General features: G+C 45.0%; 2 protein-coding genes across 2 annotated transcripts; both read left to right on the top strand.

Annotated features, from left to right (window-relative positions):
* Window positions 1–3,066: 3,066 nt before the first annotated feature.
* IFNLR1 (interferon lambda receptor 1) lies at window positions 3,067–7,649 on the top strand. The gene is made up of 7 exons (XM_032202439.1): window positions 3,067–3,124; window positions 3,804–3,927; window positions 4,178–4,359; window positions 4,788–4,930; window positions 5,467–5,623; window positions 6,395–6,519; window positions 6,741–7,649. The coding sequence occupies exons 1-7, from the start codon at window positions 3,067–3,069 to the stop codon at window positions 7,647–7,649; spliced, it is 1,698 nt and encodes a 565-aa protein (XP_032058330.1).
* Window positions 7,650–11,761: 4,112 nt separating this feature from the next.
* Window positions 11,762–17,665, top strand: IL22RA1 (interleukin 22 receptor subunit alpha 1). The gene is made up of 7 exons (XM_032202493.1): window positions 11,762–11,846; window positions 12,914–13,046; window positions 13,737–13,918; window positions 15,128–15,312; window positions 15,781–15,916; window positions 16,151–16,272; window positions 16,655–17,665. Exons 1-7 carry the CDS (start codon window positions 11,762–11,764, stop codon window positions 17,663–17,665), a joined length of 1,854 nt encoding a protein of 617 aa, XP_032058384.1.
* Window positions 17,666–22,455: the final 4,790 nt, after the last annotated feature.

Below are 22,455 nucleotides of genomic sequence, written 5' to 3'. Positions count from 1 at the left end.
AAACATTCCCCCAGTCCTTCAGCGTGGTGGTGCTGGAAATGTGCGAGCACCTCAGAAATGTCAGGTGTGCTGCGAGTGGTGGCAGGTCACCGTCTGCTCCCTCCTCTAAGCTGTGATTGAGAAATGTTCGTTCATTTTCGCGTACGGATCAGCGGCTGGGGTTCCCGTGGTGCCACTGCGGCGCGGAGCTGAGAGGCAGCGACACCTCGCGGCACGGCCCCCCCGCGACACGAGACCTGTCGCGACAGACAGCCCCGGTCTCAGGGCAGGCACTCCCCGGAGCGGGGCCGGCCCCGGGTCGCCCCCCGTTTGTTCGGCTGCTGCAGGGAGCGGGGGGGGGGCGCTGGGTCGTGGTGCTGGAGGCGAGCAGAGCTTGGACCCTCCAGACACTTTGCCTTTGTTTTTCCTCCTAAACTAGCCAAGCCCTGTAGTAAACTGAGATGTAGGTAACCTCGTGCAATCTATTTCCCAGCCGGGTGTCTGTGATGGTAGGAAAAGCATCCCCTCCTTCTGAGGACTCCGGAGGGGCACAGACCCCCAGGTGCCACCCTGCGGGTCCTGCACACAGCACACGCTGCTGGACTGTGGGCCCTGCATGTGGCAAGGATCCCCGTGAGAGTCCTCAACAACCAGGGTCTGCTCCCCAGCTTCATTACCAAACTCGACCTGAATCACCATAAAAAACTGCCAGTGACAAGGACTCCACTACCTCTGTCCGAAATGTGGTGTGGATGGAGGTGGAGTGGCAAGGATAAGGCAAAAACTGCAAAGGTACTCCCACTGCAGCTCTCCTGCAATGAATGCGCAGGGGATCTGGCCTCAGAAATCAGGAGAGCAATGTTTCATCTGCACTATGCAGTATTTTGCTATCTTAAATTTGCATTCACTCCAGTTCAGAGCAAAACCCAAACATTTCAGAATTCCCCAGGAAAGGAAAAGGAGCCAGAACCCCCTTCTCTGGGCAGGAGATACTGAAAGCCGCAGAAGCCTGGATACCCACCTGCCAAAAATATAACCAGGCAAGTCGCCAGCAGGGGAAATCCTTCAGGGTGCCAGCAGAAGTCTGCCTTGATGAAACACATTTGCAAATCTTCCTCTCCTATTGATCAGCAAATTCCTATGCAAAATGTTTCACTGGAATTTGGGAACTACCATTCTTCCATAAAGGTAAGTGGGAAACGTTTCTTTATGGACTAGGTAGTTGAACAGCAAGAACACACCTCAAAATACAGGCCATAGGCAAAGACTAAATTAATGTATGCATCATGTGCACAAAACATCAACAGGTAGAAAAAGAAAAAGAAAAAGAAAAAGAAAAGAAAAGAAAAGAAAAGAAAAGAAAAGAAAAGAAAAGAAAAGAAAAGAAAAGAAAAGAAAAGAAAAGAAAAGAAAAGAAAAGAAAAGAAAAGAAAAGAGAAAAGAGGGAGGCTGCCAGTGTTGTAGGGTTTTGTGTGTATGTGCGAGAAAGAGAAATTTCATATAAATTAAACAGAGGTAGCAAAAGAGCCAATGAACAAGAAAACTACAGTTGCAGAGGCCTGTGCTATGAAGAAACAGATTTTTGGAGAAAGTTGTGATCAAAGAAACTTGTAGCAGGGTCTCCTCCTATGGCTTGAATCATAGTGTGCTCGGGGAAATGAGGCATTTGATTCCTCCCTGGTAAATATACAAGCTTCCACCAGTACAAACCCCAGCTCCATCAGCCGCTCTCCCACATAGTACCCAGAACCAGACAGCCACAGGGGATGGCATGAGGCCACCTGCTGGGCTTGGTGAGCCTCCCATCTGGGGAAGACCCAGAAAAGCCCATCTTCTCTGTGCTGGTGTTATTTTCTGTGCAGTAATATCATTTTTCCTTTCCTTTCCCCACAGCACAGGCCTGGAGGTGGCTGTGATGCGAACAGCAGGGGAGCAGTCTGGCTAACCAAACAGCACACGTGGTCGGGCTGTTTCCCTGCTCTCACTGCTCACAGGATGCAGCAGCACAGCATGTCCAAGTACATGGCCCTGCACACACTGCACTCAGTGGCGTAGCTCACAGCTGTACCAGGACCTCTCCTGCTGTGTTTCTGACATGCACCGAACAAAACTGCTGTCTCCATGACTTTGCTAGGGGAAGATGTATGAGGCTGCACCGGCAGCAACTTAGGAACTCAGCTTTGCTCCAGGAGAGCTCTGGAGTTTAAAGGAGTTGTTGAAAATACAAATACCTCAAGAGTTTCATAGCTGCAAATGCCAAGGTCAGCAGCGGACAGGCTCATCGATTTGGAAGTGCAGGGGCCAAGAACCATCTGTGTGTTGGCACAGTCCTGACAACTGGTCCTGATCTTGACTGATAATTTGGGGGTGATGACAAATAATTGATAAGTGATAACTGAAGTAAAACGACAGCAGCACTGGCATCCAACAAAACACAGCCTTTATCAAAGGGATCCTCATCCTTTCGTTCCCCCATACTGTGTATGGGGCAGATCCCTGCCCCAGTTCTGCACTTTGCTTTCTCCACTGTAAAGCGGAGTAAATCTATAACTTGTAAAAAATAATCTTAAACTCATAACATAAATTGAGAGAAAATCCTTGGCTTCTTATAAACACAAGACTAACATAGTATCACACACTACTGCTTACTGTTTTTATTATTGCTAGGTTATTATCAGATATTTTGTGCAATAAAACCTTATTTGATTTCTATTAATATTTGATGGCCAAACAAGCAAATTCCAAAGGTCAATTTTCTTATGAAGTGCCTCACAAGAGAAGGCTAGCACCGTGTTCCTTTTGCACACAGCCTGTGACAAAGAGATCAGGTAAGTTACACGGGAGGGCGTTGTACCACAATCTTTACGACATTTTTGCTTTCATCAAAAGCAGCTTCACCCCTGCTCCCTTCTTGGCTCACTGTGCAGTCCTGTACGTGGGTTGTACCAGGAAGTAAGGCTGCGTGCTTCGGTGCAGTTAATTAACTACATGCTCTTCCACAAGTCATACAACTTAATACAGGAAAAAAGATGATGAAAAGGTAGCAAGAAAAGAAATATATTACAAGTGGAAAAGTTCTGCTTCAGCATGTCTGCTTGGAGGATCAGAGTCCTGGCAGCACTGTGCTTCCTGTGGCAGCCGAGAGGTACAGTACTGCTGGCTTTGTTACTTGCATTTCGCCATGCTATGGGGCTTTGCTTGTCAGAGGAAAGACATACACAGAGAAGTTTTAAGCAGTGAGAGTGGGAATGACCCACATCAAGTAAAATATTCTGCTGTAAAGAAATGGCGTTTCAAAATCTGTCTACAGAACACGTCTAGTTGAAGAGTAGCGATGTATTTACCTGCCGCAAATAATTAGTGCCAGAAAGCACACTGGCAAGCCTGCGTGCTGCATCTTGCTGTACTTGTGGTACAGTCTGCCTTGGGAGAACTGGGCCTGAGTGCTGTGACCCAGTTGTGTCTGCCTCGTCTAGGGGCTCGGAGGTGGGAGCACAAGGGAGTCAGGCTGGAACTTGTGGGGTTGTAAACCGGATCGCAGGGAGACCATGGTGAGACCATGGGAGAAGCTGCTAAAATTATAGAATTGGATGGATTTCCCACACTTAGGTCCTAATTCTGAAAGCTGTTGAGATGAAGACATTTTATGAGAGATGAGGAAAACACAACTACGACACAGACATACCTGTTTCCAAAACCAGTTTACAGTTAAAAATTAATTGAGCTGCTTAGAACAATTTTGAAAGCACCTTGATCAAAAACAGGTGATATTTTCTATCCCCAGAGCCCTGCTTAATCATTACATAATTGTCCCTTTCAATTAGGTCATATTCAGCTTCCCCCTCCTCAGAATGTTACGTTACTGTCAAAAGATTTTGACATGATTTTGACATGGACTCCAGGAGAAGGATCTCCACCAGATGTGGCATACACTGTGAGGTATGAAAGGTAAGTGCTTATCAAGGATGTCTCATCGAAAGTATGGCACAATGCAAACATCTGTGGATGTACGTTTAGCAATGGCATTACTATCGGTGATCTGACTGCATTCTTTCACCAAAACCAATCCTTATCTGTCTGGAAACTCTGAACTCTGAGCAAGATTTGGTGTCTTTCCTGCAAAACACTTCCTTCTCTTGCTCTATGAAGTACAACAAAACAGCATGCTTAATATTGTGATGTTTGTTTCTTCTTTTAGCCAGGAACGCATGGACAAATGGATAAAGGTTCGTCATTGTAAAAATATCCACAGTACCTCTTGCAACCTGACTTGTGTACTTCCAAACTTCTTCATTAAATTCCGGGCTCGAGTGAAAGCTATTTCTGGAAAACTCCAGTCGCCATGGGTAGAATCCCAATTCAAGGAATACTATTTGGATGGTGAGTGCCTGTTGGGTTACAGCCTGGCTGAAAGGACACCCCAACAACAGTGCTTGCTTGAGCAAATCAGTTAAACCACATACAGAAGAAAGACAAAGAGTAAGAGGCAGCTTTATGAATACCAGATTTGAGAGTGCACAAACAACAAGCCACAATGATTTGAAAATAGTTTGTAGCAGGTATCAGAATTTGTTTCATCAGTGCTGTAGGTAAACAAGCTGGTTTCAAGCTCTCCACAGTGGAAAGACAGCACCAGCAGGGGTATATTAAATCAATTTTTTTAAAAAAGGTATTCCTTTGCCTTCTTTCTTCCTTCATGTCCATCACAGGATATTAGCTAGAAGTTTAGATCAATCACATAAAATATTACTTCTGTGAAATTATGATGTAAGCAAGCACTATTCTTATGTCTGATTGATCATTTACAGTGGAACTGGCTCCCCCAGTGCTAAATGTGAACGTACAGGAGAACGTACTCCATGTGAATGCCACCTTCCCTTTGGCCACCTGTGTGGAGAGTTTCTCCTGGATGTATGACTTGAACCTTTGGGAAGCTGGATCTGAAGACAAGGTCAGTAGAAGTGGCATTGCTTAGATGAAGTGGAGGAATGATGCCCAGCTGAATTGAAATGGCTGCAAAATACTAGGCAGAGAGTGACTGGATCCAGGGCCTAGAGAAACTGAAATGGTCAAACCAGAGTCAAACTAAAGCCAGAGAAGAAATGAGTGCATTACAGTCGGCATCCTTATTTTATCAGTAACTCCCTCTCTTATTCTATGCCTATTTTTATCAGAGAAAATGTGATGGTGAGGCTACACCACAGTCAGCATAATAGAGAAATATCTGAGGTTTAAAACAGCTAGTTCAGGTACTGCTAACAGTGTAGCTGTGGCAGCAAAGAACATAACCCACCTGAAATCCCACCCAAGAAACCATAAGGCCTAGGAGAGATGCTTGCTTTTTGTAGCAAGTGCCACTCCACACACCTAACCACTGGAGCCATGCAGTATGATGAAGAGAATCATAGGCTCAAAAAGTAGAGAAGCAGCATCTGAATAATGAAAGAATCATTTTTCTAACCATCTGTTCTTTTTGTTTCTAAACAGAAGCAATACGAAAGTATCTTTAGGAAGAATACAGTGACTATCGACACCACTGCGCTTAGAGGCAACTACTGCTTGAGTGCCAGATCCTCCTTCCAAAGCATTGGCTTCAAGTACAGCAAATTCTCCCAACCAGTGTGCATGCTTTTAAACCGTAAAGGTATGTCCCAAGGAAGGATGTGTTAAGATGTCAAATGGGAGTAGGGCTAAGTCAAAGATTTCCATCAAATCTAGCTTTTCAACAACAACAACAAAGCCTTCCAGTTAAACAGATTGGTTGGATTTTCTGGTGAAAGGTGACTGCTTTCTATAGAAATGTTTTCATTAAAAAATTCCACCTTTAATGTATTTCCAGAAAATCTTGAAATATTATACTCGAGTTATGGTCACGCTGAAATTTTGGGAATTATCAAATTTCTCCTAAAAAAAAAAAAAAAAAAGTTAATAAAGTCTCATTTTTGACCTGCTCTAAGTAAGGCACTGGCTGGTATCAACATTCATTTCTATCTGTGACTCTGGCTTAGAGGCTGGTCTTAGGCAAATCTGTTATCTTAATTTGTAAAATAAGGCTCTCAAGCCATAACATTTTCTGAGACTTCTAAAAGAAAAGCTAAGAATAAGAGCCCATTATTTAAATTTACCATCACTTTAGTTTGCTTAAAATGTTATCAACTGAAAAAAAAACTTAGTAACATTGCTATGAAGATGATGCCAGAAGTGATCTACAGGGTCCAGCATCCAAAGCTCTGACCTTAGTGAAATAACCAGTTTCTCCTCAGAGATTATGGAGAAAATGAAGCTACTTTTGATAGCATGCTCTGGTAAAAAATTAGACTCAGCCTGTTTATGTTGAAAGAAAAAAAAAAAAAAGAAAAAAAAAAAGAAAAAAATAACAAAGAATAAAGGAGATTATTTTGCTCTTTTTCAGCAGTGGAATGGAAGCTCCCATACTCTGCCATGATTCCTGTGTTTGTTTTCCCTGTCCTTCTGGCAAGTGTCTTCATCGCCTGGCTGCTGAAACAAGACGCTAAGCACAAGAAGCTGCCTCGTGCTTTGGTACGGCCCAGAGGCTGGGCTGCCGCCCGACTTGATGTCTGGCTGATTTTCGGAGGGTGGCTGGGGAGGAGTGGAGGAGCTGCATGTGTGCCACATTTCTCAGTTCTGCATTCAGAAATACCGTTATAAGGCAGCTTTGGTTCTGGCATATCCTATGTCCAAACTTCTCTTTTAAAAGCACCACCAACTCTCTGATCTGTCTTGTTTCTTTTCCCTGGTAGGATTTATCTAATTATAAAGTTGCTGGACCACCCTTTCACTGTGAGCTCCGTGAGCAGTTCCTCGTGGACTCTCTGACCTGCACAGAGCAGCCAGTGTCACAAGGGAAGAAAAACAGAACGTCACCAAGAAACAACCTACCATGTATGACTTCTTTCTTGTCGTCATCGTCATCAGAAGAGGAGGAGGAAGATGAAGAAGACAGCAGGACTTTCATCCCATACACTGAAATGCGTCACTTTCCAAAGCGATGCCTGAAGTACCAGCCGTCCAGAACTGCTGGGCCAGAAACAGGCATGGACTCCACATCTGGCGGTCTCTCTGTGGACAGCGGATCTGTGCTGGACTTCACGGCCTCGGGTTTCTCTTTCTTTCCAGTGAGACAGAATGAAGTGGACACCTCAGGATCCCATGGAAGTGAAAAGGCATCCCTTCCTCACAGCTCCTCTTTGGGAAGAATATCCCTCACTGACGTGAGATTCCCAAGTCCCGAGGAACACGGACAGCATGATACAGACCCGGAGGACTGCCTGGAAATGACCCCCCTCCAAACACCGCTGAACAGGATTTGTGCCAGCCTTCCTGCTGACGAGCAGTGCCTGCACAGGAAGCATCAGCACGTCACCACGTGTCACCAGAAACCACTAGCTGATCTGCCCGTCCAGGTCAGGGAGAAGTCACAGCTCAGTGTGGATCCCAGCATGGAGCAACTCATCTGCTTTCAGACCTTACAGGTGGCAGAAGATGAAGGTATTGCAAGTGACTGTGACAGCGATCATTTTATAGAAGGGACACCTCCTGCATCCACAGTACTAAGTGATGCATTTGGAACTTCAAATATGGAGGGAAAATATAATCAAGAGTTTAAATTAAAAGGCTATCAGCACACACATTACATGGGAAGAAGCTAGAGTACCCCTGAAGTTCTGTGGTGTGCCTGGAAAGTGGTAGAGAACTCTAGATACCTGGGCAAGGGTACCTAGACGAGAACAAGGACAAATAACTGTCAGTGCTGTGTTTATTTATTTATTTATTTGTCTACATGGAATTTTTTCTATTGATGTCTGGCCTATCAAGGATACGGCTTTAGGGACAGAGGAGGTGTATTTTTACTGCAACATAACTAATGGACATTCCCCGTGCCTCTCAGATGTGAGACAGCATTGAAACCACGGCACAAGGCACGCTATCTGAACCCAGCCAGAGTGAGGCATGTGTGGTACCTCATGGAGCTATCACGCAGCTAACACACAGTGCCTTGTGCTCACTTGAGAGCAAGGTAACTTTTACATGTGAGTTGTGAAAGGCAAAAATATTTCTGAGATGGCAAAAACATAACCCTGTGTGAAACCATCAGATGGGTTCTGAAAATGCAGCGTGTTGTGCCCGCATGTTGGTTTGAACCAGGATGAAAACACCGAACATCACATTTGCTTCTGTATAATGGCAAAACTGCACTCCTGCTTGGCTGGAAGCACCTTACAGAGACATTTAGCAACCTTTGCTTTTATGGGATGAAAAGATCTCCCTCTCAATCTACAGAGATCACCTTCTATGTTTCAGTGGAGTGAACTGAAGTCAAAGTGAGAAATGTGCAGCATGTTTGTTTATTTATTTTGCTTTTTTATACAAATGTATATATACGTACTGATTGCCCCTGCTGTGCAGAATGAGAGCTGCTGCATGCAGAGGAAATAATATTTTCATAGATAACTGTGTGTGTGTGTGTTTATGTTTCCCAGAACTGCAAGGGGTGACTGCAGCTCATCTTGAAAAGCATATTTGAAAGCAGGACCCCATCATGGGCATCCCATTTCTACTGCTTTTGTCCGAGTGAAGTTCTGTGAAACTTCTTGGCTAGGTCTCTATCTTGGTCACTGAACGACCAGGAGCGTGGCTGTCTCTGTAAGCACAGAATCAAATAGGAAGTCCACCTACAAAAGTCACAGGAGGGACAGGACCACTCTTGACATTGATACTGACTTTTGCAGAGTATTTTTCATGTGCACCCTTCACATCCCACAGAAACATATTTTCCCATTTTTTTCCCCAGTAAAAGGAGGAAAACAAAGCATTTACAGAAAGAGGGAGTCACACAATAGCCATTCTCTGCATTCAGAGAGAGTTGTCTCAGATGAGGGAAAGGTGTTGATTGGGGCTATTAATATTGACATCTTTAGAGAATTGGGAGAACAACATCAGAAAGAGGTAGGGGGTTATATGAGGTGTTGGGTACTGCTTTGAAGAGGAAAGCAAGACACAATAAGATCCCAAATTAAAAATAAAAATGGAGGTGGTAGAAAAGATTAATCAACTAGAATTCTACTTTTTTTTCTTACCCATTTCTCCCAGAGTATCCTTAGGTACATCCTGTACTGTAATGCCTCCTGTCAATTTAGAAAGAGATAGATCATCCAAATATAATTACCACCCATTTTCTTGTGCAATCAAGAAAACCCCCTAGGCTTTGGTTTCCAGGAAGCTCAGAAGTTGTGTAACCTCTACAAAATGATTTGGACATGTCACAGCTCTGCAAACAGGGCCCGTGACCAGTTCTTGGTCTTGTCCAGGTCTTCTCAGGATGGAAGCTGGGGAGAAGGCTGCAGGCAGGAGAGCTGTACTGGTGGGGGCAGCATCCCACTCCTAGATCTTTTGCCAGGGCTTGAGACCTGCTTTCCACTGGAAAGGGACGAGGGGCAGCCAGAGCCACCTCTGCTCGAGCAGTCATTCCGTATCCTCCATCCTACTTAGAGCCTGTAGCTGTGTGACAAGGAAAGCTCTCCATTCTCATCAAGAGATATGATCCAGTCCTCCAAAAATCTGACCATTGCTCATCTAAGCAGCCACTAAAATTAACTGTAGGTCTACAACTGCCTCTGAGAAAAGCTATGAAGCAACTGGGGTCAGATATGCTCCTGCTGCAGAAAGGTCACCTCCCCTTTCCTTCACCACGTGAAGAACCTCTGCAGCCACCTGGCAGTGCGCAGGCCCTGGCACACCTGAGGAGCCTGTGCTCTGCCCAGGGCTGAGCGTTAGTCAGTTGGCTCCCACCCATGCCCAGCACGAACAATAGAAGAGCTTAAAAACTAATGATCTGCCTGACTCTCATTTTAACAAAATACCCAAAGGTATTTCTTGAGGAAATAGGTGTGTTGTTTGCAGCAGTTATAAAATCAGCTACGAGCACGGCACTAAATATTAACTTCTAGAGTTCCAAACAGTCAAAGCTATCCAACCAGAAAAGCAAACCCCAAAACTGAGAAACCTCAGTGAGGGCTTTTAGGCAGGAAGCTCTTTATCAGGAAAATGGCATTTGGCTCTCTTTCAAGAAAAACCCGGGGATTTTCTAAGCCTCTGGCTCGTGCACCTTTGTACAGTTAGGTGTGTATACTCAGAGGGGGTGAGGTGTTCCTGTTGTCACTCTGCTGTTCTCTCTCCTGTGCTTACACATGCGCACAGGTCTTCAGCTGGTGATCTCAGATGAGAATGCAGGCGGGATAGCAGCTCCGCAGCCTGTTACTGGGCAACAAATCCAACTCAGCCTCACAAGCAAGAATTTAGCTGTTGTAAAAGGTGATTCATCTGCACACAGGATCCACTGCCTGTTCTCCCAGCCCGGCTTGCTTAGCTATTCATGAAGAAATTTCTGATCGTCTTGGCTGTGTGTTCAGTGGTCGGTAAGTTCTGACTTCTTTCCTATCACTGACCGCGGGTGTTTCAGTTTGGGCATGTAGTATGGGAAGCAGTTCAGTCATTTGCCCTGAAACAAGACCTAGAGAATGAGCTGTTGTTTGAGGTTGTTCAAAAGCTCTTTCCTTTTAATATTTTCAAAGTATTGTTGGTGTGCTCAGTGCTTTAAGGATTAGTAGGGAGAAGAAATGATTCCCTCAATCCAAAGTGTTTGCCACTGGCTTAATGCAACCCAAATCCTACAGAAGTAAAGGATATTCTCTGACTTCAGGGGATTTTGGATCACCCCCTGTGTCTTACACAGATACACACAATCAGCCCTAATTTTAAAAGGGGTACAAACAAATAATATGTCCCTAAAAGCCATTCAATCCTAAACCAAATGTGGCAAACCCACTCCTGGGTGAATCAAGCATAAACTTGCTATGTTTTCGAATGACAGCTTCTCAGCAGGGAACCTTAGCATTCATCTGCTTCTGCTCTGCTTTTCTGAGTATGTGTCTATGACCTTACACAGTAGGGAAGGTGCCTACAGAAACTTCTGAAGCAGGGGGACTTTCACACCAAAATATCATGGTTCTTCCTGCCCATGCTGATTGTGCTTGTGTTACACTGGTTTGCATAACCATGTTTTAGTATGGATAAAGGTGGGAAGATGGAGATTTCCTACATCTGATACGATCGGGGTACTGGTGACTCGGTCTCAAGGTGACCAGACAGGGAAACCCACCCGCTTTGTGCCGCCAAAGGAGGAGGCTGTGCTCAGCTAGCATTTGGAGTAGACCTGAGCCTATTTCTGTGTTGCTTCCCTGCCAAAATGCCTTACCCAACAAGACTGATAACTGGATCTGTGTCTTTCTGACTAATTCTCCTCCTGTACAGCACAATAGGTCAAACTGCTGCCACACAGTTCTCCATTGAAGCAGCTGGAGGGAAAGCTTGGGGAAGATCCAGGGACTGGCATGTTTTAGTCCCTGCTCTACCACAACTGTTCAGTGCAATCTTGTCCAAGTCCCCCCCAGTCTGGTCCTAAATTTTCCCATCTGTAAAATGCTGCTACTTCTACCTGTTTATCACAGTTTTTTTCAGTGGGGTTGCGTTGATTGTGTGTGTCTGTTTACAAGAACAGTAACTGGACTGTTCATTTCCAACAAGAGCAGGCTGAAGCTCCATTAGTTCAAGGAGTTTATCAGTACTGCAAAGCAAGGGTTAAAAGTAATGTATAAACTGCATAACTTTGAGGACGTGTCTATAATTCAGATTTACAGAGCTCATAGATTCTGAAGGTTACTGCCCAAGGTCCTGTGAATCAGCCTTGCGGAAATGTGGCACCATGTGTTCTGGTTACAGGAGGGACCCCGAAATCTCCAGGACACTGCAGCAGCTGCTCATAGCCAGGTTGCTGCAGGTGGATCATGGTGGCGTTCTGCTCAAACATCCCCAAACAAGGGCATGTTTGCCAGGGCAAGGGACATTTCAGCTTCGTAAATCTAGAGCCCATCCTCCGTGGGAAGAGGCACGCAACTTGGTCTGCAGGGAGCCAGGAGCTGTTTGCCCTCACCCTGGCACACCCAGATCAGAGTCCAGGTCTCAGGTCTGTCGAGTGTCACTCTGCACAGGCAGTCTCCATCCCATAAAACATGGACCATGAGCGGCTAATGGCCATCACATCTGCAGTGATATGAGACTGATCTAAACACACTACTTCCCTGAGTCTGGGCAGAAGTGGTGGCATTCACAGATTTGAATCTAGCTTGGAAACAGGTTATTGTTCCTAGTTTTCTAGCCATTTAACTGCTTTAAAAGAAACCTGATAAGAAAATCCTGGATTCTCTTTCTGAGTCTTAGTTTTTGAGGCCCTTCTGTAAAAATTCCTGACATAGATTCCTTTGGGATGAGTCAACAATCTGCAAAGCCTACATGGTGATGTGTGCGTGATCTGAGTTCCTGTTCTGTTCAAGCTTCTGCTCTGCAGCCCCTCTCTAGCGACCTGGAAGTGGCATGCCTGCTGTTCAGCCTGCAGAAGGGAAGGCTCCAGGGTCCTCACTGCGACCTTTCAGCACTTAAAGGGGCCTTATAAAAAAGATGGAGAGCGACTCTTTGCTCAATCAGATAATGGCTGGACAAAGGAGAATGGTTTTAAACTAAAAGATGGGAGATTTAGACCAGAGATTAGGAGGAGATTCTTCACTCAGAGGGCAATGAGGCACTGGAACAGGTTTCCCAGAGAGGTTGTGGCTGCCCCATCCCTGGAGGCGTTCAAGACCAGGTTGGATGAGGCCCTGGGCAACCTGATCTAGTGGGTGGCATCCCTGCCCTATGGCAGGGGGTTTGGAACTGGATGACCTTTGAGGTCCCTTCCAACCCAAGCCATTCTGTGATATGATTCTGTTCACCAAATGGCTGAGCAGTGCTGGATCCATGCTCACCTGAGGGCTGAGATGCCAGAATATGCATTTTAATACCAGTTTCTTTGCTACCCTAGGCATTGCGACTACAGAGAGGTCATCATGTCTGAAACGTGCAGCATTTTCTTCTACAAACTTTGAGAACATCCTGACATGGGAAACTGAAGCAGACATTCCCCCTGGCACAGTATATGATGTCCAGTATAAGCAGTATGTGAAATTTGCTTCTTTTTGGAATTCTGTTGTTCTTGCAGCCACTGTTCTGAGTAGATTTTGCTGTTTCTGCTGCTTGTCTTGCTTTCGTGGAAATGGTTCTGCTTAGGCAAGAACTCAGTAAAGGACAGGATTATTTAAACTGGTGGATGATGCTTAGTTAAGCAAATACTTTTACACCATGGCTTGCCCGTTTTACTCCACTACAGAGCTTTGTCTCAGCAACTTCTCTCTATTCTGCAGTTTCCTCACCTGTAAATACAGGTAATAGCAATTGCCTTCCTCCGGGTCAGTCACTAGAGCTAAAAGAAATCAGACCAGTGCTACACAATAGCTTTGTTGCATTTGGGTAGTTTGCGAAGTCAGCAATGAATTTGCATGCAGTCATTCAGTGCCAGACCGAGCAAAAAACCCCGGAGTCACCGACTGAAGGACACTCTTGTGTGCGCCTTGAAAGGAGCTGCACTTCCTCAAAGCCTTATCCACACAGAAACACCAGTGGGAATGGATTAAGGGCTATAGGCCAGGGGAGGTTTCTCTGCCATTTCATTCCCAGCCACTTGTTAATCGCAATAATTAATTTAAAATCTACTAGTAGTTGGCAAAGCAGCCTGTCTATATCATTCCAGAGGATTGTATTGCATCTGCTATACCAATCAGACTAAAAGCTATTTTGTCCTGTCTAAGGTATGGAGAGAAAGTCTGGCTTAACAAGCGTGAGTGCCAGAACATCACACAGCCTTTCTGCAATCTCACTCGTGAAACAGAAAACTTCACCGAGCACTACTACGCCAGGGTGAGGGCCGCTGGCCAGAACTACTGCTCCTCCAGCTGGGTGCGCTCAGAAAGATTTGAACCCAGAAAAGAGAGTATGTACCTCTGCTGAAATCTACTACATCCTGCTTGTTGGGGATTCATCTCTAGTCTCACTGATGTTTAGGACAGTGTTTCCTCTAATTTTAGTATTGCGAGACTCTGTGCTTGCTAGGATGGGAGTGAAAGCTTTCCAGTCCTGAAGAAGGCATGCTGTTGGGCAAAGAGACAAGTGAGCAAATGGGCAGGGCCAGCCCTGAGGTCTGACGCAGAGTACAATTAGAGAAGGGGAAAAGCCAGATGTGCTAGAAGGAAGAACTGCTCTTAAGGTTGAAGACAGGCAGGAACTTAGTAAGAGACGTGATGGGCAACCTGAGGACAGCCAGTAATGCAGCCATAGGAGCTAGGAAATGTGAACTCCAACACACCAGGATAAGCAGCCAGACCAACTGATGCTCAGTGCTCCCAGCCCCAAGTGAGCTGCACCACAAACACCACACCCTCTGGACGTCCGCTTGCTTGCTCTGTGTACTGAATACTTGTCAAGAATAATTCAGGGTGGCATTTGCAGTCAGTGGCTATGAAGAGCCTTCAGATCTTTGCATGAAATAAGCCATGAAAGAGCCACGTAGTTGCTTTGATCACAAAACATTCACTTCGCATTGCAGCATAAGCTTTAATGCTCCTCGTGAGGTGACCCTATTCCCCAAAGCCATTCTTTTGACTATTTTAAGCTACTTGAAGGAGTACTGAGTGCTGCTTTTAAATATGGATTGTGTTAAACCTCTGTGTTCTGCGTTGTGCATACCCTTCACTGAAGATAAGTTTCAACACCCAAGACCTGAACTGCTCTAAAGGCAAAATCTGAAGCAGGATGGGAATAGGAACGTAGGTAGCAGTTAGCTGAGTGCCCTGTGGTGGGATCCCACACTCAGCTCAGCACAAACACACGAGGGAGGATGCTTCTGTGCAGGAAAAGGAACCAACACAGAAACAGTGAGAGCAGGGTCCTAAGGAAAAGCCTGAGGAAGGAATTTCTAGAGACAAACACTGGCTAAACGGGGCAGAACCCTGAGGAAAGGCATTATCCCCCTTTTCCTGATTTTTCTGTGGTCAACAAAATGCAGCCCAAATACTTTTTTGATTATACACAGGCATAATCATTTACAGTCAGTCTGCTGTGTGCATAAGATGTGTATAAAACACTCTGATAACATATTAGCTTTAATCTTAACAATTGACACTTCCTGTTCTGTCTTTTCTAGCTGTTATTGGAGCACCAGAATTAGAGTATATTCCTTATGTACGGTCCATAAAGTTTCTTATACGGCCCCCCTATACTCCGCTGAGAGGTGAGGATGGCCACCAGCTAACCATAGAGGACATTTATAGCAAATCTGGTCCTGTTGATTATCACTTAACACTGTTCAACCAACGGACACACCAAAAGGTAAAGTACAACCTCAGGCCACTAGCCACTGACTTTTGTAAATCACATTTTGCATAACGTGGAGAAGGACATCAGAACTGGTACATGATAGAGGAGATTTCTGATGCACAAGGGAAAGAAACTGTGTCTTTGACTTTCAGCAGACAAGAGGAACTTTAAGCATTCCTCTAAAATTTTGGAAATGAAACTAAAGTCCACCACATTATAGTATCAGTAACAAAAAGTAAAGCTGACAGTGACGGAAAAATAAAGTGACATAGTTCAAGTATGAATGAAGTGAAATGCAAAAACTAAATGCAGTAATAGTAGAAAGGAAATTGTGTATTTAGAATTCCATATATACAGAATTATTACAGTGCTGTAGCACGCTATTAGTAACTTAAATATGCTGAATTCTGCAATCTGAGTTGAGGAAATTGTATGTATTTTATCTTTCTAAAATGTAGCATTTTCCTTTATTTTAAATAGTGGATAAAGAATGAGCACAACAAAGAATTTGAAGTTATCAACTTGGACCCAGACACGGAATATAATGGAACAGTGTACATATACCTCCGTGAGAGAAGCAGCAAATCCCAAGGATTTCGGGTGAAAACTCTACCAGGTGAGGCTGTTAACTCTGCTCAGCTAAAAGTCTACCTAGGCTATTGGGTGCACAAAAGAGGCCAGTTTTTAGCTGGTGCTAAATATCATGTCCTTACTAAACATTCTGAACCAATGCAAAGTTTCCTAATTTAAAAATCGAATCCTATGAGATCATTTAGATGATGCCATGCATTTTTTCCAAACCAATGCTCTGAAGCTACATTTTCACTTTGTTCTTTCCCTCACTAACCAGACACCACGTGGCTTCTCTACTGCTTTGTTGCACTCGGATTCTGTGCCGGGCTGGTGTTTGCTGCAATTAGCTACGTGATCTATAAATATGTCAAGCAGCACAGTGCACAGCCTATGTCTTTGGTAAGTATTCTTAAACCATTGCAGCAGAACTTTAAACCACTCAGGACCATGCAAATGCACCTGAAAACAGCACTAACTGAGGAGGATGAATGTGCATGCAAGGGCATTGTTTGGGCATTCACTGCATTCACTGCAGACTGCTGGCAGTTTTAATTTGGTCATCCTTACACACATAGAGAAAATTTCTTGCAGGGAGTTGTAATGTAAGACGCCAAAGATGCCTGCAGATTTGAAGGATCTTGGTTATTCTAATAAATGAAATAAATTGTTTATATCATTCCTAAAGGAGAGCAAGGCTTTTAATTTTTTAAGAATCTAAAGTAAACCTTCAAAGTCGCAGACTTCTTGTTAATAGCTCATGTTTGTCTGTCTATTTCAACAGGACTTCAGAGGGATTTCATCATTCCAGCCTCTCACACTGACGGTGGAGCATATCATAAAGCCCATCAATTTATCCAAACCTTCGCTTCTCATCCCTGAAGTGCAGTTAGCACAGATCAGCCAGCATCTGGACAGAGCCCTGGAGCCACCACGACCCCTCTGCCCACCAGAAGCTACCTACCAGCACCAGGCTGACGTGCAGGCGTCCCAGCTGCCCGCTCAGCCACCCTGCCCGGCAAGCACAAGTCCTGCTTACGCTCCCCAGAGAGCCGAGCAAAGCGTCTCCAGCCTCCCCCTGACCTACGGGGTGTGTGTCGATGGCATGGACCATATTGACAAGAACAATTTGCACCCAAACCAAGTGCTAAAGGAAGTTTCTCCAGATAGCTTTGCTGCTGTGAAGCTTGTAAACCAGGTGCTGGGCAAAAGCTGCAGCCACTGGAGTTATAAAGAACAGAGGCCAAACGTGGCACTGTGGGGCAGCAGTGACGCGGGGGAGCCAGCTCTCGTGCAGCAGAGCCCTGGGCAAACGCAGCAGCTGCTGTTGCAGACTGACGGGACTGAAAATAAAGTGCACGTACCCCAGCTGGCGCTGTCTTTGGTGGGACAAGGAGGATGCTATAGACAGCAGACAGCAGAACTGCCGCTGTTGTTGTCTTCGGTTACGGTTGATGGGGACCAGGTTTCAGAGGACGAATCTCTGCCATCTCCATCAGCAGCTCTCCTCCTCTCGGTCAGTACTGGCAACAGTTTCCCTGGGGAGAGCAACACGGAGTGGTGGATGCCATCAGGTTCAGTGTCACATCCTGAAAATAAATTTTACTTCCAAGAAACTCAAGAAACACAGAAGTTTACAGCAGCAAAGGATCTTAGCTGCACTAAACTGGATAATGTTCTGTCCCAGGACACTATCTCAGACCGGGGTAATGGCTTTTCTCTCACTACACTGTTCAAAGACCTGAACCTGAAAGTACTGTGGGATCAAGAAGATGAAAATGCAGAATTTTATTAAGAAAAGATAATAATATCAAAATCCAGATTCTGTTTGCTTACATAACATAGTAACATATCCTGAAAACAGTACAAGGCAAATAAACATAGCTAATCTCGGATGTATTGTAACAGGGCACTGAGCTGTTCCCACTATTGTTCTCTCATGGGCTCTGGTACCTTACTAATATTATTACTCCCTGGTATGCTATGATACTGTATCTTAGCACTTAATTAGTACATCTTCACTCTGTGGATATTCTTCAGACTGGTTATGAATTGGACTACTTTCAAGCTGAGTTAGGATTCAAGTTCAAATTCCAGATTCAGTTTCCTGAAATCTTGGCTAAGTTCACAATAGAAACTGTATTTGTTCTTTACCAACACCAAACAGCCAGGTCCAAAATATACCCATGCTTCGAAGAAATTAAAGTGCAGATGTATGCAAAGCTAAAAGAATTAAAACAATGTGGTACAGTAAAAAAATGAAATATATATTTGTGTTCTACCCTTGGATATACATGTATGATTCTTGCAAAGCTACTTCCATAGAATGGACTTTGCCTTTAAAGCAGTCATTGAAACTGTGGTAATAGCTCCTGATGCAGCAGTTCTGAGAAACTAAATGCCCTCTATTCTGCTGTGCTCTTTAATGATTGTAGAAAGATGAAAACTTTTGTCTGTACAGCAGAATGATGCACTCTTGGCCCAGCCCTGACGTATTTTTCAACTGCTGCTGCTTTCTTTCTCATGAAATAGTCACCCATTCTCTTCTTCCTTAGAAATCCCCAGGGACAAAGCGGCGAGGCTCACACTCCACATAGGCAGGAACACAAGGATTTACACCAGTCTCAGTTCAGCCCCATGAACCCTGAATGAATACTGAGTGCATTACTCTCTGTAATCTACCACGGAGACCAGGGAGGTGTTGAGCTGCTTCCTCCCATCCTTCCCTGGCACTACCAGTGAGGAACATGCTCCATGTGAATGATGGAGAGGAATCTACAACTGCAGAGGTCTCCTCTACCTCTGTTACCAGCACAGCCACCTCTAGGGCTGAAATGAAGCGAAACCAACATAAGCTGACAGCCAAATTCCTTTAGGGCTGCAGCTTTGCCAAAAGCAAGCTAAATGGTATTTACCTGGGGAACAGAGATGGCAATTGTTTTTCATTAAGAAGAGAGTGTAGTTCAGCCTGTCGATTTCCACTGGTGCGGTGAATAAGTGCACGTGTCTGATGACCTCAGGTTTTCAGAAGAACTGAAACCACATGTAAGAATAAGCCAGGTTTTGAATAGTATGGGGAAGTACTCACTGGAAGCACTCCCTGAGCACTGCACGGGGAAGGCTGACCAGAAGCAAAAACTCAGCTGTTCTCACCACGAGTGCACTTAGGTGTTTTCTCAGTCTGGAGAAGCTGAGGCCAAAGGTTAAATTCCACTTTCTTGGTATGATTTTGCTAATAAACTGTAGCTTTATGAAGTAAAGGGGTTTTGATGATTCAACCCAGGATTAAAGAACTAACCGTAAGAATGCCAAACTTCACAGGTAAAGATTCAGGCCCTAACTCCAGCATCAGTAACAAACAAAGCACTGTGGCAATGTCATATGAGGCCAAGAGATGAAATGAGGGATGTGGTAAGAGAAACGTAGCAGTTGCAGGAGTTGCAGCAGCCCAGCTCTGTGGCTTCCAGGCCATGTGAGGCCCGGGTACTGTCCTGCCCCGCTAACTGCCCCCTGGAGAGGCGGCATTTCAAGGCCGTGATGCCAGGGCCTTTATTCAGGGTTGCTGTAGGCTATGTATCCTGTGTCAACAACATTCCCAGTGATGCTACTCAGGGAATAACCAAATGCCACAACGCCAATATTTTGGCTCGTGTTGTGAAACCCAATCCTCGGTGCAGCGTCAGTATGGGCAGCACAGTGTGGAAACGAAGGGGGCCTTAGAGCATTTGAAGATACTGCTAAAAAATACAGTATTTGTTACTTAACAACCTTCTCCAATCTCTCTGCAGCCCCCACCACAGGGCCTGATCATGTCACAGCCCTTAACAAACGTGTCATTTTGGTGCCTCAAGAGGACACATGCAGCTAAGGCAGTGAAACCTAGGACTGGAGTTTTAGACTTAATGTAGGTGCCTAAATATGCAAAGTATGCCACATCAGGATGTCAGTCTCTTCTTCAGGCACTTAAATACCTTAAAAGCTCCATTGCCTTTGACTATACAAGTTGATAAAGGCTGTGTATGGCAGAATGGTCTAAAGCCTCACAGCCTAGCTCTCTCCTGTCCTCATCTGTTCTACCCCTACAGTATGAGCAAGGAATGTGGTCAAGAGAGGCACTCTCTGCACCATGTCGTAAGGAGGTGATCTCCTACAGCAATATTCTCAACTTCCTGCCATGACCATGGCTACGTCAATATTTATCTTTTAGGCCTTGCTGTACTAAGCAGGAGGAGATTGCTTCTTGTCTCATGAGTCACCTCTTGGATTTAAGAGGAAGATCATATTTTCTAAAACCATTTCTTTTTGGAAAAGCTTGGAAAAAGATGTTGATGCTATTTAGCTTTACTGCAGCTGCACAAGCAAAATGCTCATCCATCCCCCACCAACACATGCTGACCTTATTGCCTTCCACTTCACTGCTTTTCATAATCAAATTGATGGCCTTGTTTGTTTCAAAGTGCATCACAGCAAACAGCTATAGCAGGATCTAATTATCTCCCTCTCGTTCGGTGTAAGAACATTTCCAGATAAGCAGCATGATTTCAACATTGTCTCAAAGGTCATCCCATGCAAGCCATCTGTACCAACCAAGAGACTGCTCCTCATTCATCTTGACGTTTCCAGACAGCGGTGCTGATAGCCCGAGATAACAAAACAGAGAACTGCCTTAGGACAAAGACCGTGCCTGCTCCTAGGCAGATGTCACGATGATGACAGGTGAGCGCTGCAGCTCCAGTTGTCACAAGGACATCGGCGCAGCAGGTGGCTGCTGTAACCCTAGAGCCTCGCGTTGCTCTTTGTCTTCTCAGCTAAATCTGGGAGCTGTCACTTTGCTGTTCCCCAAGCCCTGCTCGTAGCTCGCCGGGGAGCTTGCACGGGGGCAAACACGTCGCTGCGGGGTGAGGCTCGCTTTTTCCCCTGTTACCTGTTTTGCCTTTTGGAGCTGTACTGGTGGAAGACCATCTGAAATCATGGGTGATTTTTTAACATGTTCTTTGAGGAAAACCTTGCTGAAGGAACAAATAGGGAGCTCCAAATTCTGGAGACGGGATGAAGCAGAGTTGAGGGGCAGCTTTTAAAGCACCAGGACCCTGACTGAGCAGACCTTACAGCTTGTCTCCAGCATCACGGTGGCCAAGCAGTCCTGCTGCTGGAGATGGGAGGTACGGTGCAGCAGAACTGCGTGAAGGAGCCTGCACCACAGATGGATCTCGGTGCTAAGCAGTGGCCTTACACTTGCAGGTTCAGAGGATGAAAGACATCCATGCATGTCTTTTCAGACTGAGACAATGAGAGAAGTGAGACATGAAGACAAGAGATTTTTCTAAGAAAAAGGTAACAAAGCGGTCAAAGGTTTGAAACAGCTTCCATATGAGGAGAGCATGACTGGTCTTTTCTCCTTAAAACACATAACAGAGGGTTGATATGACAAGGATGAAAGAAATTATTAATGTTAAGCAGAACAGGCCATAATTACCCATTTCTTCTCATAATACCAAATTCAGGAAAGCACCCAAATGGTCGTGCAATGGTTAAAAACCAATGAGAAAAGTGTTCCTTCGTTTTGACAGCTTCGTTTATACCAAAATGTGCTCAGCTGTTCCTGCCCAGGAATATCTGTTTACTGCTTTATTTGGATGTCTGAGGCAGCCACCAAATAAACTTTTCCCACAGAAGCCCTTGTTCCAGTGCCAATCCTGCTGGAGTTCAGCTTTGCTTCCCTTGGATGGTGAAGCAAACACAGGTGGATCCTACTGATACAATCAGGGTGACTCAAAACCTTGCCAGATGTGATGTTGGGACTCGTTTCCACAAAGTCTTGTGAAGACCAGAATCATTACACTAATTAACAGGGATGGGTCTATTAGCAGCAATAAAGCATGGTGGGTGCTCAGCTCAGAAAAAGCTACAGGCCTCTGTCAAGAGACAGGGCATTGGGCTGAAAAGACCTGCAGCTACACCCTATACAGCAATGTTATTTTTTACAGATCCTCTTTACTGCCTTCTGGCCACTCGGCGAAGCCCACTGCTGGTGCACTGCCCTCTCATCTAATCAGATGCAGAATACCTGGCTAACAAACTGGCATTGCAGCTGCAGAGCTTTACTTGCAAGCCTTCCTTTCTCCTGATATCACAGAAAATACCACCCGCTGCTCACGTTGCTGAGAAGGGTTTATTCCAAATGCTGAAACTGCAAGCCGATCATAAACACATGGAAAAGCAGCAGTTTCTGTTCTTTTACCCTACTCCAGCCTCCCAGATACTGCCGTGGGCAGATGGATGTGTAAGCTCACTGTTGTGGTAGCATTGAGCCCTCCTTTGCCTGTAAAAAGGAACATAAAATAATCACAGCCAACCTAAATACATGAACTGTTGTTAGCTCTGATCTAATTATACACTGACATAATTTGCCTGCGGTTGGCATTCACTAAAGTGATGTCAAAATAAACGATTTCAGTCCATTATGCAGCAATGGCAATGTTGACCCAAGGGAAAATCCTGGAGGAGGTTAAAACATTCATTATTCATTTTAGTTGCTTCGCGAACATCTATCCTAAGGAAGCAGAGGATAATACAATGCTCTGA

This window comes from Aythya fuligula, chromosome 23 (genome assembly GCF_009819795.1).
Source record: "Aythya fuligula isolate bAytFul2 chromosome 23, bAytFul2.pri, whole genome shotgun sequence".
Classification (NCBI taxonomy): Eukaryota; Metazoa; Chordata; class Aves; order Anseriformes; family Anatidae; genus Aythya; species Aythya fuligula.
This window is presented reverse-complemented; position numbering and strand designations above follow the sequence as displayed.